Consider the following 17,084-nt stretch of genomic DNA (forward strand, 5'->3'; position numbering starts at 1 on the left):
TAGCTTGTAATGATGATGTTGAGTTTAGGACTTTGACTGGATTGAAAGGGAAAGAACACACTTGTCATTTACTAACTGAAGCTCTGAGAGATGTTTGGGACAGAGTAACTGGAAAATGATTGCAGAGGGCCTTTACTTTAGGAGGAGATGAATTAAGTATGTATGCATAAAATGTTGTATACAGACTTAATTAGAATGTCTCAAAGGGGACTGATATTACTAAAAGTTAATTTGTTTAGCCTACCAGAAAAATAGACTTAGGAAGTATTAATTTATCATTTTAAGAAATCTTAACATCCAAATATTAAGCAATCAGTTTGTTTCAGTTTTAATTTGCAATAAAACAGCAAAATGGCGGAGAGAAATGGTAAAGATCCCCAACATACCTGAAATGAAGGTATGATTTATTGTCAATTTACGAGAAAGTAAATACATTTGTACCCCTATAAATGTACCTATTTTAGGTGTTATTTTATTTCCATTCTTTTGGCACTGAGAGCATTGCATGAATTATGATTGTGCTTATTACATTTTTATTTCAATTCTTTTGTACATCATGCATTTCGAGAGCACCAATTCGTCACTGAATTAATTTGCTTAAAGGCCTTGTACAAAAATTTGAATGAACCAAAATTATGTTTACCATATATCTGGCTAAATTCGTAAAAGACCGAATTGAGAGCATGGTAACTAAAATTGAGTGAATGTCACAGCCCTAGACACCGCTGTATGATTCAGAGTAATTGTAATACTTACAAAGACATCCGACGATTCTGTTGTCACTCTCGGATCTAACAATGATTGGGGCATCTCTGGTGCCTTCACGTTCATTCACACGGACTCCATCAAAGTCAAAGTGATCCTAGATTAAAAGACATATACATGATACTGTTTTGCTCTTCCATTGACGGTTAGGGACAAAAGAGACTTTCTAAAACACAACTGAAGTTTCATGAAAGAAGTTGAAAATCTTCTGGTGGTAACTGTGCAAACTTAACGCTTGAATAAACGTCATAGGAATTTTATGTTTAATTAAAGAATTATTATGAAACTGGACATGCTCTGGGTCTAAAACAATTAACTGTTGCAAGCATTGTAGGTAATGAACAGATATACCAAGCATGCACATGTGAATTGGCGTTAAATAACAAAATGTCAATGTACATGTCTAGAAAATGAATAAATATACCATGGTTTACATCAATCTTCATTTAGTAAAAAATATTTAATCATCACAAATTTTACCTGTCAACATCCAAGATGGCCACTTCTGTGTTCTTAGTACCTATCTTGTTTTTTCTACGTACAGAAGTCTCAATATTTTATGTGGATGTTAACTATGACTTGAGCCAATGGAATTTCAAATAAAATGTCCCTCAAGTACTTCCCAATTTTATTGGAAAGGTGGTCGGGGTCTTGAACCTCCCATACCCGTCCCCTAGCTCCCCCAATCATAGAATAAAGAACGAATGTTTAGTAGCAATATTGATATTTTTACCTCAAATATATATCACTATAATTGCTTAATTAGAAATATAGCCAAAATCAAGCTATTATTCATTCCATGGAGGTAGACTTAATTATACTTAAGTACTCATTATGTAATGGGTCATTCCTATAATGAGCAGATCAACTTGCCTTTGCACCAGCCAGCTCTGTTAAAATTTCATCTCTCTCCTCACCAAGCATGTGTCCAAGATTACTAGGCATCAGGGAATCAGGTGTTTCTGTAAAAATAAAAACACACATTAGTTAGTATGTTTAAATCCTGTTAATGAGCATCATGGCATAAATGATGAAATCAATGACGTAGGCAGTAAGAAAAGGTAATAATTCCACAATTATGAAAAATGCCTCCAATAGAAAAACAATCGATACCCTCTTTTAAATCTGAAATCCAGAAAAAGATGTCTGCGAGGGCATGGGGGATCAAACATATGAGGTGTCTACTGAAAATTGTTGTTTCCAGTTCAAACTTATTTTGATAGTATCTTTTAAGGTGTTGTTTATAGAACAGATTTGGCTCAAATGAGTTTAGATAGAATACGAGACCCAGCTTACAGCTGTAATTTCTATGCCGACAAATTAAACTGCCTTCAGAAATAAAAAATTTCTTCAATTTTATTTTTATGTGCATTCATTCTATGGCACTAGGATTAATAAATTATACATTACCACTGGTATGGTATATCGGAGTGATTAAATGCCATGGCTTCTAAATAACCATTTATCTATCAATTTGGTCTGATTATTAATTAACCCCATGATCGGGAGTGACAACACCCGATATCGTTATCCATATTGTCAGTCAGGGCATTTGTGGGAGAGGTGTGAAATCTTGCCGTGGGGGTCACAACAAACACTTGTCCAGTGGTCAGTACAGGTGATTTTTTTGTTTGAATCATGAGATGTCAATTACCTTTAATATCATAGCTAACGGGCCATGAAAAAAGTTTGATAAATCGAAAACTTTGATTTATAAAAATTTGAATCATACATAGGTTCATTAGTCGCGTTATATAGTGAGGAAATTCGGGACCAAGCAAAAAGTTTGATACAGTGAGAGTTTCGAATTTCTGAACTCCCTGGGGAGCATACATACAGCTGGATTTGCCATTTAGACGCTAACATCTTATACACACAACATTTATTGCACTGTCCAGCTACTTATTTACAGCTGGATCGACAGTAGAAACTTGGTTTATGACTCTTTTTTGGTTTGTTTTTGTGAACGTGGGTTGTGGTTGTCTTTGGGGGAGAAGACTTGTAAAGGAGGCTGTAGTGTAGAAGTAGAGAATATGAGGTCACCTTACTAGCGCAGACTAGCGGGAATTCCCCTTTCGTTTAGTGGTAGAATGTTTGCCTTGAGAGCGAAAGGTCACTGGTTCGAAGCCTGGCACGCGTATAGGCAGGGTATTTCTCATTACTCCTTATAATTAGCTTCCAATATTACAAATGTGATGTACCCTCATGTGTCCTCACAATCATGACCAGGTTTTGATATTTCAAAAATGAAAAGAAAGGATCTATCTCTATACATAGATATGAATGGTCGTTCCGTGATCCTTTCTTTTTTGTAGGCCTATCGCTGTTTTTAACACACAAGGTAAAAAATAAGCCTGTTGGAATTATGTGAGGGTTGGAGTGACAAACGAGGCGATTGATTCCCATTTAATTGATCGATCTTAAAAATAACCTTGAACAATGTCCTCTACTTGAAGGTTTGGCACGTACATATCGATCTATTTTAGGCATGCTTATGAAGAAACGATCAATAATTATAATTTTTTAATTCATCATTCAAATAGATCATATTTTGTACGAACCATCTACTACTATTGATAGCATACATGCGGTAGGGTACATGTACCGGCTAGGACAAACCATAGGAACGTGACACACTCCATGCCGAAGCTGCTCTCAGTGAGAGCTTTATTAACATACCAATTTTCCCTTCGTGACTTTCTTCTGGGGGGAATATAGAATGCATGCCGCTTATACCAATGTCTCTTCCTCCGTCGGCTTTACTGCCATACGCCCTCGCTTGATAAGGGAGCACAGCCCTTCTTGTAAGACCTACAAACGTTCTACACAGAGCCGCCGCCATTTTGTTTCCTCGAGGACGAGACTGCGCGAGATCTGGGGGTCAATTACCTCCCCTTGATTTTTCATATTTAAATAATTACTGCGACAGTGATCATGACAAGTCATCGCACTACACATTCTGATACATTAATAAATATAGGCCTTTAGATGCTCCAATTATATAAATAGATAGATAGATAAATAAATGAAGACTGTAGTTAAAATCTAACGAGTGTGGTCCCGGAAAATATGATTCAACATAAAGTTAATTAGGCTCTGGGTAGACTGTCCACCAGACCCTAAGTTTTCTTTGTTAAGAATTGTCAGGTCTAAAAAGCAGAGATAAAAACATTTATCATTTTCTTTGTGAAATATGCATGAAAAAAATCTCTGGAAACCTGGGACTGATCCGGAATGGACAAAATACCAAAAATAAATGTATTACCTCTATTCAATTTCAATTCCTTTATTAACTGTGTGCCATATTGCCCATTAGTATACTACATATTATCAGAGACCTATAATAGGTCTCTGATATTATATAAGCAATCGTAATATACATGTACGTGTACGTTAACAACAATTATACAAAATACAAAGTGGAGAACGATTTAAGAATCTGTACATATACAGTGTAGCATGGATCTTATTGCCTTCGAAAATAAATCTGCATGGCATGATAAAAGTCTATACTTAATATCAAATAATGTCCTATTGTTTACATATAAAAATGATATACATGCAACAGTATATTAAAAGCTACATATTTTATTCAAATGGAATACTGAGATCCAACGGTGAGGGAGATGCGTATGGGGCGCCGTTTTACTATTTATTCCCATTTGGTGATATCACCTATTCAATCAGTGATATCACCTATTCAATCAGTGATATCACCTATTCAATCAGTGATATCACCTATTCTAATAGGTGATATCACCAATTCATTTTTCAAATAAGTGATATCACCTATTCGAATTATCTATAAGGGCCAACAAAAATGATTATAGACGTTTTTAATAAATAAAGTTTCTTGTAAAAGAATGGTGTTGTCTAGAGAAAATAAACTTGATTTTGTAATGCATATATTACACATATTGTCTCATATCTTTATAAACGAAATTGGAAAAAATCCATATCTATATTTCCTACAATTTTTTTAACTGGATGTGGATTGAGTTGTATGTGAAATTCCCAGTTACAATGTGTTAGTTAAAGGTTTACCACCTATTTAAGTGACTCCGCCTATCGCTAGGTTTCGTCTCGCCGAATTTTAGTCAGTGTTCTGTCGGCTTTAGTTTGTTTTTGGTTTTATCGCCTACATTAATCTACCTACCGTTAGGTTTTGTCTCGCCGACTATCTACCGTTAGGTTTCGTCTCGCCGACTTTATAGACAGAGTTCTCTCAGTGTCCCAGTTACAGGTAAATTTTAATCCATAATGGGTAAAACTGAGTAGTCAAGCATTTATAACAAGAGGCCCAATGGTCCTGTATCGCTCACCTATAGCATTCATCCGAGAAGTGGGCTTATAGGGTGAAACATCTTTGACTTCAATGACCCTCAAAACATGTGTTTTTATTTATTGATTAGCACTGATCACACATTCAAATATATGTGGAAGTAAATGCTTTCCTTACTTTTCAAAAAAACAAAACAAAACGCTTTCACCGCTGGTTACTAGTATAACTGACATATTGAAATATACACGATTACTGAAATAGACAGCTTCTATCTTTTTATTTAACACTGAAAAATATGTCATTTATTCACTTCACAGCTCTTACATTGAAGAGTCGCGAAACTGATAATAAAGAGTCAGTATGTAAAATGAAAAAATAAATAAATAAGAAATCTATAAAAATATCTAAACTTCATTTTTTATGACACAGGGAGTAATCCTCTATATATTATCTCGTGTTTTGAAATTATTGTATATTCTTAATGTGCCACTCGAATGTAATTTCATAAGAGTTTAAGGAATGTATTATGTCAAAATGAAACGTACCCAGCTGGTTATGGATTTTGATTTGCTAGTGATCAATTACACAGAAGAAAAAAAACAATCACATACAACACACACACAAATACATTTTTCACAGCGACAAAGGCACTTCAATTCAACTGACAAAATTATGTAAAATATTCAAACCTAAAAAATCAGTAATCGACTTTTAATATAATTTCTTTACAAACTTTAAAATGTATTTCAACATGATGTTTAATACCAATACAGGTTTAGAATTACAGGCCGTACAGTATCGATTGATTCCATGAAATATAATCACATTTCTTCAAAAAACGTTAACATCGATGGATAATACCCCCATCATCAGTACTATCTTTCCCTGTACACCTCACTTCGTGTACGTGGCGCCAAATTTAAAGGCCAAGTCCATCTCAGGCGCACGATCTGCACGTGCAAATACACAACATAAAAAAGTTGAGAGAAAATAATTTGGGTTTTTCACAGACGCAAGGCTACAGTCTTCCAACCCTCATATACTCATTCTATGAATGGTTTCCTATCATTCATATCAGCAAATTTCAGGAAATGTAAATTATAAACAGACAATTAAGGCGCATTTTGTGCGCACTTTATGATAACTATTGTCTTCACAGTTGTAACAATGCGCGGCACAAGGGACCGATATCACGTGTTTGCGTATGAATTCATTCCAACGTGACCATATTGACCAGTGAAAATGTTGTTTACAAACTGTCCCTATGTAACCAGTGTTTTCACTGGTTGCCTGTCAACCGGATTAGAAAAGATTTAAATTTGTTCAGCGTTTTGAAGTTTAGAGTCACTTTTGCACGAGACTTGCTGTTCAGAAGACGTGGTCTGATCCAGTGCTGGATGTGAGTATTTTGTTGAATAGAAGCCATTGTAGATTTTGAATTTCTTTCAACAACATATTTTCATTTTCAGGGTCAAACATTTTATCATATTAGTGTAAATCTATAACGAAAAGTTAAATAGAGATACATAATTAGTACTAAAACTGGCAGCTGCTCGTTTCTCATGTTTTCATGTTCTCCTGTTTACTAAGAACTTTTTATGAATGTTTTATTACTGATGGTGGAGGAAGGGGGTTCTGTATACTAAGAACTTCAATGTTTTATTACTAGGGGGGTGGGGGGGGGGGGGGGGGGGGGTGGGTTAGGATCCTATATAGTAAGAACTTAAATGTTTTTATTACCTCGTGGGGGGGGGGGGGGGGGGGGGGGGTCCTATATTGTAAGAACTTAAATGTTTTATTACCCCTGGGGAGGGGGGGGGGGGGTTCCTGTATAGTAAGAACTTAAATGTTTTATTACTCCTGGGGAAGGGGGGGTCCTATATAGTAAGAACTTATGTTTTATTACCCCTGGGGAGGGGGGGGGGGGGGGGGGGTTCCTATATAGTAAGAACTTGAATGTTTCTTTACTGGTGGGGGGAGGGGGTCCTGTATAGTAAGAACTTATATGTTTTATTACTCCTGGGGAGGGGGGGTTTCCTATATAGTAAGAACTATACTGTTTTATTACTGGCGGGAGGAGTTGGGGTCCTGTAAACAAAGAACTGTCATGTTTTATTACTGGGGGGTGGGCGGGGGGTCATCTATAGTAAGAACTGTAGCGTTTTATTACTTGTGGGAGGTGGGGGGGGGGGGGGGTCCTGTATAGTAAGAACTTGAATGTTTCTTTAGTGGTGTGGGGGGGGGGGGGGGGTCCTGTATAGTAAGAACTTGAATGTTTCATTGATGGTGGGGGGGGGGGGGGGTCCTGTATAGTAAGAACTTGAATGTTTTTTTAGTGGTGTGGGGGGGGGGGGGGGGTCCTGTATAGTAAGAACTTGAATGTTTCATTAGTGGTGGGGGGGGGGGGGGGGGGGTCCTGTATAGTAAGAACTTTAATGTTTCTTTACTGGTGGGTGGGTGGGGGTAGTCCTGTATAGTAAGAACTTTAATGTTTCTTTAGTGGTGGGGGGGGGGGGGGGGGGGGGGGTCCTATATAGTAAGAAATTATGTTTTATTACCAGTGTGGAGGGGTGGGGGGGTCCTATATAGTAAGAACTATACTGTTTTATTACTGGTGTGAGTGGGGGGGGGGGGGGGGGGGGGGGGGGGCTTGTATAGTAAGAAATTATGTTTTATTACTCCTGGGGAGGGGAGGGGGGTCCTATATAGTAAGAACTATACTGTTTTATTACTGGCGGGAGGAGTTGGGGTCCTGCAAACAAAGAACTGTCATGTTTTATTACTGGGGGGTGGGCGGGGGGGTCATCTATAGTAAGAACTGTAGCGTTTTATTACTTGTGGGAGGTGGGGGGGGGTCCTGTATAGTAAGAACTTGAATGTTTCTTTAGTGGTGGGGGGGGGGGGGGTCCTGTATAGTAAGAACTTGAATGTTTCATTAGTGGTGGGGGGGGGGGGTCCTGTATAGTAAGAACTTGAATGTTTCTTTAGTGGTGGGGGGGGGGGGGGGGGTCCTGTATAGTAAGAACTTGAATGTTTCATTAGTGGTGGGGGGGGGGGGGGGTCCTGTATAGTAAGAACTTGAATGTTTCTTTAGTGGTGGGGGGGGGGGGGGGGTCATCTATAGTAAGAACTTTAATGGTTGATTAATGGGGGGTTGGGTTCCTGTTTACTAAGAACTAGAATGTTTCATTACTATTAGGGATGGGGGGAGGGGGGGGGGGGGGGGGGGTGTTTTCAACTAAGAACTTAACGTTTTATTAGTGGAGGGAGGTTGGGGTCCTGTATATTATGAACATTAATGTTTTTTAATATTGGTTGGGGGGGGGGGGGGGGCGCGGTCCTGTTTAGTATGAACTTTAATGTTTCATGACTGGTGGGGGGGGGTCATCTATAGCAAGAACTGTAATGGTTTATTACTCGGGGGGGGGGGGGGGAGGGGAGGAGGATCCTATATAGGAAGAACCTATATGTTTTATTACTCCTGGGGGGGGGGGGGGGTCCTATATAGTAAGAACTTGAATGTTTCTTTACTGGTGGGAGGAGGGGGTCCTGTATAGTAAGAACTTATGTTTTATTACTCCTGGGGAGGGGGGGGGGGGGGGGTCCTATATAGTAAGAACTTATGTTTTATTACCCCTGGGGAGGGGGGATTGCTATATATAGTAATAACTATACAGTTTTATTACTCGTGGGAGGTGGGGGGTCATCTATAGTAAGAACTGTAACGTTTTATTACTTGTGGGAGGGGGGGGGGTCCTGTATAGTAAGAACATTAATGTTTTATTACTTCTGGGGGGGGGGGGGGGTCTTGTATTCTTAGAACTTTAATAATTTATGACTGGTGGGGAGGGGGGGGGGGGGGGAGTCATCTATAGTAAGAACTGTAATGTTTCTTTACTGGTGGGAGGGTGGGGTGATCTTGCATACTAAGAACTCTGATGGTTTTGTGGGGGGGGTCATTTATAGTAAGAACTGTAATGTTTTATTACTCCGGGGGTGGCGGGGTTAGGGGTGGATTCTATATACTGGTGGGGGGGGGGGTGCTTTCAACTAAGAACTTAACGTTTTATTAGTGGAGGGAGGTTGGGGTCCTGTATATTATGAACATTAATGTTTTTTAATATTGGTTGGGGGGGGGGGCGGTCCTGTTTAGTATGAACTTTAATGTTTCATGACTGGTGGGGGGGGGGTCATCTATAGCAAGAACTGTAATGGTTTATTACTCGGTGGGGGGGGGGGGGGAGGGGAGGAGGATCCTATATAGGAAGAACCTATATGTTTTATTACTCCTGGGGAGGGGGGGGGGGGGGGTCCTATATAGTAAGAACTTTAATGTTTTATGACTGGTTTGGAGGGGGGTTCCTGTATAGTAAGAACATTAATGTTTTATTACTTCTTGGGGGGGTCCTGTATACTAACAACTTTAATAATTTATGACTGGTGGGGAGGGGGGGTTGGAGTCATCTATAGTAAGAACTGTAGCGTTTTATTACTTGTGGAAGGGGGGGGGGGGGGGGGTCCTGTATGGTAAGAACTTGGATGTTTTATTTCTCGCGGGAGTTTGGGGTCCTGTATAGTAAGAACTTGAATGTTTTATTACTGATTGGGGGGGGGGGGGGGGGGGGGGGGGGGACTGGCCTGTATGCTTAGATCTTAAATGTTTTATTACTTGAAAGAGTTTGGGGTCCTGTATAGTAAGAACATTAATGTGGTATTACTTGAGGGGTGGGGGGTGGGTTCCTGTATACTAAGAACTTTAATGATTTATAACTGGTTTGGAGGGGGGTTCCTGTATAGTAAGAACATTAATGTTATATTACTTCTGGGGGGGGGGGGGGGTCCCGTATACTAAGAACTTTAATAAATTATGACTGGTGGGGAGGGGGGGGGGGGAGTCATCTATAGTAAGAACTGTAATGTTTCTTTACTGGTGGGTGGGAGGGGGGATCTTGCATACTAAGAACTCTGATGGTTTGTGGGGGGGGGGGGTCATCTATAGTAAGAACTGTTTTATGTTTTATTACTTGTGGGAGGGGGGGGGGGGGTCCTGTATAGAAAGAACTTGAATGTTTGATTATTGGGGGGTTGGGTTCCTGTTTACTAAGAACCTGAATGTTTCATTACTATTAGGGATGGGGGGAGGGGGGGGGGGGGTGCTTTAAACTAAGAACTTAACGTTTTATTAGTGGAGGGAGGTTGGGGTCCTGTATATTCTGAACATTAATGTTTTTTAATATTGGTTGGGGGGTGGGGGGGGGGGTGGGGTCCTGTTTAGTATGAACTTTAATGTTTAATTACTCGTGAGGGGGGGGGGGGGGGGTGAGGTCCTGTATAGTAAGAACTTTATTGTTTTATTGTTTCATTACTGGTCAGTGGGAGGGGGGGGGGTCTTGCATACTAAGAACTTTAATGGTTTATGACTGGTGGGGGGGGGGGGGGGGGGTCATCTATAGCAAGAACTGTAATGGTTTATTACTCGGGGGGAGGGGGGGGGGGGGAGGATCCTATATTGTAAGAACCTATTTATTACTCCTGGGGAGAGGGGGGGGGGGGGTCCTATATAGTAAGAACTTGAATGTTTCTTTACTGGTGGGGGGAGGGGGGTCCTATATAGTAAGAACTTATGTTTTATTACCCCTGGGGAGGGGGGGGGGGGGTTTCCTATATAGTAAGAACTTGAATGTTTCTTTACTGGTGGGGGGACGGGGTCCTGTATAGTAAGAACTTATATGTTGTATTACTCCTGGGGATGGGGGGTCCTATATAGTAAGAACTTATGTTTTATTACCCCTGGGGAGGGGGGTTTCCTATATAGTAAGAACTATACTGTTTTATTACTGGCGGGAGGAGTTGGAGGTCCTGTAAACAAAGAACTGTAATGTTTTATTACTGGGGGGGGGGGGGGGGGGGGGGGTCATCTATAGTAAGAACTGTAGCGTTTTATTACTTGTGGAAGCGGGGGGGGGGGGGGGTCCTGTTTCTTTACTGGAGGGGGGTGTCTTGTAAACAAAGAACTTGAATGTTTTATTATTTTAAGGGGAGGGGGGGGGGGGGGGAGTCATCTATAGTAAGAACTGTAATGTTTCTTTACTGGTGGGTGGGAGGGGGGATCTTGCATACTAAGAACTCTGATGGTTTGTGGGGGGGGGGGGGGGTCATCTATAGTAAGAACTGTTTTATGTTTTATTACTTGTGGGAGGGGGGGGGGGGGGCCTGTATAGAAAGAACTTGAATGTTTGATTAATGGGGGGTTGGGTTCCTGTTTACTAAGAACTTGAATGTCCTGTATAGTAAGAACTTTAATGTTTCTTAACTGGTGTGAGTGGGGGGGGTTTCCTATATAGTAAGAACTTGAATGTTTCTTTACTGGTGGGGGGAGGGGGTCCTGTATAGTAAGAACTTATATGTTGTATTACTCCTGGGGATGGGGGGTCCTATATAGTAAGAACTTATGTTTTATTACCCCTGGGGAGGGGGGGTTTCCTATATAGTAAGAACTATACTGTTTTATTACTGGCGGGAGGAGGTGGGGGTCCTATATAGTAAGAACTTTAATGTTTTATGACTGATGTGTGTGTGTGTGTGTGGGGGGGGGTCATCTATAGTAAGAACTGTTTTATGTTTTATTACTTGTGGGAGGGGGGTGGGGGGGTCCTGTATAGAAAGAACTTGAATGTTTGATTGATGGGGGGTTGGGTTCCTGTTTACTAAATGTTTTATTGCTCCTGGGGGGGGGGGGGGGGTCCTATATAGTAAGAACTTTAATGTTTTATGACTGGTTTGGAGGGGGGTTCCTGTATAGTAAGAACATTAATGTTTTATTACTTCTTGGGGGGTCCTGTATACTAAGAACTTTAATAATTTATGACTGGTGGGGAGGGGGGTTGGAGTCATCTATAGTAAAAACTGTAGCGTTTTATTACTTGTGGAAGGGGGGGGGGGGTCCTGTATGGTAAGAACTTGGATGTTTTATTTCTCGCGGGAGTTTGGGGTCCTGTATAGTAAGAACTTGAATGTTTTATTACTGATTGGGGGGGGGGGGGGGGGGGGGGGGGGACTGGCCTGTATGCTTAGATCTTAAATGTTTTATTACTTGAAAGAGTTTGGGGTCCTGTATAGTAAGAACATTAATGTGGTATTACTTGAGGGGTGGGGGGTGGGGTTCCTGTATACTAAGAACTTTAATGATTTATAACTGGTTTGGAGGGGGGTTCCTGTATAGTAAGAACATTAATGTTATATTACTTCTGGGGGGGGGGGGGGTCCCGTATACTAAGAACTTTAATAAATTATGACTGGTGGGGAGGGGAGGGGGAGTCATCTATAGTAAGAACTGTAATGTTTCTTTACTGGTGGGTGGGAGGGGGGATCTTGCATACTAAGAACTCTGATGGTTTGTGGGGGGGGGGGGGTCATCTATAGTAAGAACTGTTTAATGGTTTATGACTGGTGGGGGGGGGGGGGTCATCTATAGCAAGAACTGTAATGGTTTATTACTCGGGGGGGGGGGGGGAGGAGGATCCTATATTGTAAAAACCTATTTTATTACTCCTGGGGGGGGGGGGGGGGGGGGTCCTATATAGTAAGAACTTGAATGTTTCTTTACTGGTGGGGGGAGGGGGGGGTCCTATATAGTAAGAACTTATGTTTTATTACCCCTGGGGAGGGGGGGGGGGGTTTCCTATATAGTAAGAACTTGAATGTTTCTTTACTGGTGGGGGGGGGGGGTCCTGTATAGTAAGAACTTATATGTTGTATTACTCCTGGGGATGGGGGGTCCTATATAGTAAGAACTTATGTTTTATTACCCCTGGGGAGGGGGGGTTTCCTATATAGTAAGAACTATACTGTTTTATTACTGGCGGGAGGAGTTGGAGGTCCTGTAAACAAAGAACTGTAATGTTTTATTACTGGGGGGGGGGGGGGGGGGTCATCTATAGTAAGAACTGTAGCGTTTTATTACTTGTGGAAGCGGGGGGGGGGGGGGGGGGTCCTGTTTCTTTACTGGAGGGGGGTGTCTTGTAAACAAAGAACTTGAATGTTTTATTATTTTAAGGGGAGGGGGGGGGGGGAGTCATCTATAGTAAGAACTGTAATGTTTCTTTACTGGTGGGTGGGAGGGGGGATCTTGCATACTAAGAACTCTGATGGTTTGTGGGGGGGGGGTCATCTATAGTAAGAACTGTTTTATGTTTTATTACTTGTGGGAGGGGGGGGGGGGGGGTCCTGTATAGAAAGAACTTGAATGTTTGATTAATGGGGGGTTGGGTTCCTGTTTACTAAGAACTTGAATGTTTCATTACTATTAGGGATGGGGGGAGGGGGGGGGGGGGGTGCTTTAAACTAAGAACTTAACGTTTTATTAGTGGAGGGAGGTTGGGGTCCTGTATATTATGAACATTAATGTTTTTTAATATTGGTTGGGGGGTGGGGGGGGGGTCCTGTTTAGTATGAACTTTAATGTTTAATTACTCGTGAGGGGGGGGGGGGTGAGGTCTTGTATAATAAGAACTTTAATGTTTCTTTACTGGTCGGTGGTCGGTGGGTCTTGCATACTAAGAATTTTAATGGTTTATGACGGGGGGGGGGGGGTCCTATATCGTAAGAACTTAAATGTTTTATTGTTCCTGGGGGGGGGGGGTCCTATATAGTAAGAACTTTAATGTTTTATTTCTAGTGAGAGGTAGGGGTCCTGTATAGTAAGAACTTTCATGTTTCTTTACTGGTCGGTGGGAGGGGGGTCTTGGATACTAAGAACTTTAATGGTTTATGACTGGTGGGGGGGGGGGGGGGTCATCTATAGTAAGAACTCTAATGGTTTATTACTCGGGGGGGGAGGATCCTATATAGTAAGAACCTATATGTTTTATTACTCCTGGGGAGAGGGGGGGGGGGGGTCCTACATAGTAAGAACTTGAATGTTTCTTTTCTGGTGGGGGAGGGGTTCCTGTATAGTAAGAACTTATATGTTTTATTACCCCTGGGGAGGGGGGTTTCCTATATAGTAAGAACTATACTGTTTTATTACTGGCGGGAGGAGTTGGGGGTCCTGTAAACAAAGAACTGTAGCGTATTACTGGCGGGAGGAGTTGGGGGTCCTGTAAACAAAGAACTGTAGCGTTTTATTACTTGTTGGAGGGGGGGGGGGGGGGGGTCCTGTATAGTAAAATCTTGAATGTTTCTTTAGTGGTGGGGGGGGGGGGGGTCATCTATAGTAAGAACTATACTGTTTTATTACGGGCGGGAGGAGGTGGGGGTCCTGTATAGAAAGAACTGCAATGTTTTATTACTGGTGTGAGTGGGGGGGGGGGGGGGGGGGGGTCATCTATATTAAGAACTGTTATGTTTTATTACTTGTGGGAGGGGGGGGGGGGGGTCCTGTATAGAAAGAACTTGAATGTTTGATTAATGGGGGTTTGGGTTCCTGTTTACTAAGAACTTGAATGTTTCATTACTATTAGGGAGGGGGGGGGGGGGGGGGTGTCCTGTCAACTAAGAACTTAACGTTTTATTAGTGGAGGGAGGTTGGGGTCCTGTATATTATGAACATTAATGTTTTTTAATATTGGTGGGGGGGGGGGGGGGGGGGGTCCTGTTTAGTATGAACTTAAACGTTTCTTTACTGGTCGGTGGGAGGGGGGTCTTGCATACTTAGAATTTTAATGGTTTATGACTGGGGGGGGGGGTCCTATATCGTAAGAACTTAAATGTTTTATTGCTCCTTGGGGGGGGGGGGGTCCTATATAGTAAGAACTTTAATGTTTTATTACTGGTGTGAGGGGGGGGGGGGGGGGGGTCATCTATAGTAAGAACTGTAATGTTTTATCACTTGTGAGAGGGGGGGCGTCCTGTATTGTAAGAACTTTCATGTTTCTTTACTGGTGGTTGGGGGGTGGTCTTGTATACTGAGAACTTAAATGGTTTATGACTGGTGGTGGAGGGGGGTCATCTATAGCGAGAACTGTAATGTTTTATTACTCGGGGCGGGGGGGGGGGAGGATCCTATATAGTAGGAACTGTAATGTTTTTATTGCTCGTGTGTGTGTGTGTGTGAAGGGGGGGGGGAGTCATCTATAGTAAGAACTATAATATTTTATTACTCGGGGGGGGGGGGGGGGGGATCCTATATAGTAAGAAGAACTTTAATGTTTCTTTACTGGTGTGTGTGTGTGTGGGGGGGGGGGTCTTGTATAGAAAGAACTTGAATATTTGATTACCTGGGGGGGGGGGGGGGTGTTCCTGTTTACTAAGAACTCGAGTGAACTCGAAATGTTTTATTACTGTATCGCCGATTTTACCGAAACTATTTGGTAAAACGGTACTTTCTTTCAATAATTTCAAATTCTAATGCTTCTTGAATCAATACCTTGCAGATCCCGGAAGGACCAGCCGCCCATTGGACCACAACGGAGATATGGCCGACGGATATCCGGTCAGGTATTTCCGGTCAGTCTATGTAATGATTTTTTTGTCTTTTTTTGCTGTTGTAGGATTGAAGGGCAGATTATTTGTCAGATTCAAGTTCTTACAAGGCTACATTCAAACCTTAACGGGTGGTTATGAATGCACCAAGTTTGAATGATGTTTCTGTACATTTGCTTCCCTTTCCCTAAAAACAGTATCTTTTGATACAAGTGATAGTGCCTTGTATCATCAGTGACGCGGCCTGGTGATACAAATCTGTCCAAATGTATCTTTCGATTTGATCGCGGCGGTGTATATAAAGTATCGCCGATTTTACCGAAACTATTTGGTGAAACGGTACTTTCTTTCAATAATTTCAAATTCTAATGCTTTTTAGATCAATACATTGCAGATCCCGGAAGGACCAGCCGCCCATTGGACCACGACGGAGATATGGCCGACGGATATCCCGTCAGGTATTTCCGGTCAGTCTAGGTAATGATTTTGTTCTGTCTTTTTTTGCTGTTGTAGGATTGAAGGGCAGATTATTTGACAGATTCAAGTTCTGACAAGGTTACATTCAAACCTTAACGGCTGGTTATCAATGCACCAAGTTTGAATGATGTTTCTGTACATTTGCTTCCCTTTCCCTACCAACAGTATCTTTTGATACAAGTGATAGTGCCTTGTATCATCAGTGACGCGGCCTGGTGATACAAATCTGTCCAAATGTATCTTTCGATTGAATTGCGGCGGTGTATATAAAGTATCGCCAATTTTACCGAAACTATTTGGTAAAACGGTACTTTCAATAATTTCAAATTCTACTGCTTCTTAGATCAATACATTGCAGATCCCGGAAGGACCAGCCGCCCAATGGACCACGACGGAGATATGGCCGACGGATATCCGGTCAGGTATTTCCGGTCAGTCTAGGTAATGATTTTTTTCTGTCTGTTTTTTTTTTTTTTGCTGTTATAGGATTGAAGGGCAGATTATTTGTCAGATTCAAGTTCTTACAAGGCTACATTCAAACCTTAACGGGTGGTTATGAATGCACCAAGTTTGAATGATGTTTCTGTACATTTGCTTCCCTTTCCCTACAAACAGTATCTTTTGATAAAAGTGATAGTGCCTTGTATCATCAGTGACGCGGCCTGGTGATACAAATCTGTCCAAATGTATCTTTAGATTTGATCGCGGCGGTGTATATAAAGTATCGCCGATTTTACCCAAACGATTTAGTAAAACGTCATTTTCTTTCAATAATTTCAAATTCTAATGCTTCTTAGATCAATACATTGCAGATCCCGGAAGGACCAGCCGCCCAATGGACCACAGCGGAGATATGGCCGACGGATATCCGGTCAGGTATTTCCGGTCAGTCTAGGTAATGATTTTTTTCTGTCTTTTTTTGCTGTTGTAGGATTGAAGGGCAGATTATTTGTCAGATTCAAGTTCTTACAAGGCTACATTCAAACCTTAACGGGTGGTTATGAATGCACCAAGTTTGAATGACGTTTCTGTACATTTGCTTCCCTTTCCCTACAAACAGTATCTTTTGATACAAGTGATAGTGCCTTGTATCATCAGTGACGCGGCCTGGTGATACAAATCTGTCAAGGATCTTAGA

At 41.5% G+C, this 17,084-nt stretch overlaps 1 protein-coding gene across 1 annotated transcript; it reads right to left on the reverse strand.

The window, feature by feature from the left end:
- Nucleotides 1–310: 310 nt before the first annotated feature.
- On the reverse strand, nucleotides 311–3,642 carry LOC117318427 (the record flags this gene model as incomplete). Its single annotated transcript, XM_033873416.1, is given in 3 exon segments — nucleotides 311–862; nucleotides 1,639–1,727; nucleotides 3,445–3,642. Coding segments are annotated over 3 exon segments (399 nt in total). The 5' UTR covers nucleotides 3,608–3,642.
- Between the last annotated feature and the right edge of the window lie 13,442 nt (nucleotides 3,643–17,084).

This window comes from Pecten maximus, unplaced genomic scaffold (genome assembly GCF_902652985.1).
Source record: "Pecten maximus unplaced genomic scaffold, xPecMax1.1, whole genome shotgun sequence".
NCBI lineage: Eukaryota > Metazoa > Mollusca > Bivalvia > Pectinida > Pectinidae > Pecten > Pecten maximus.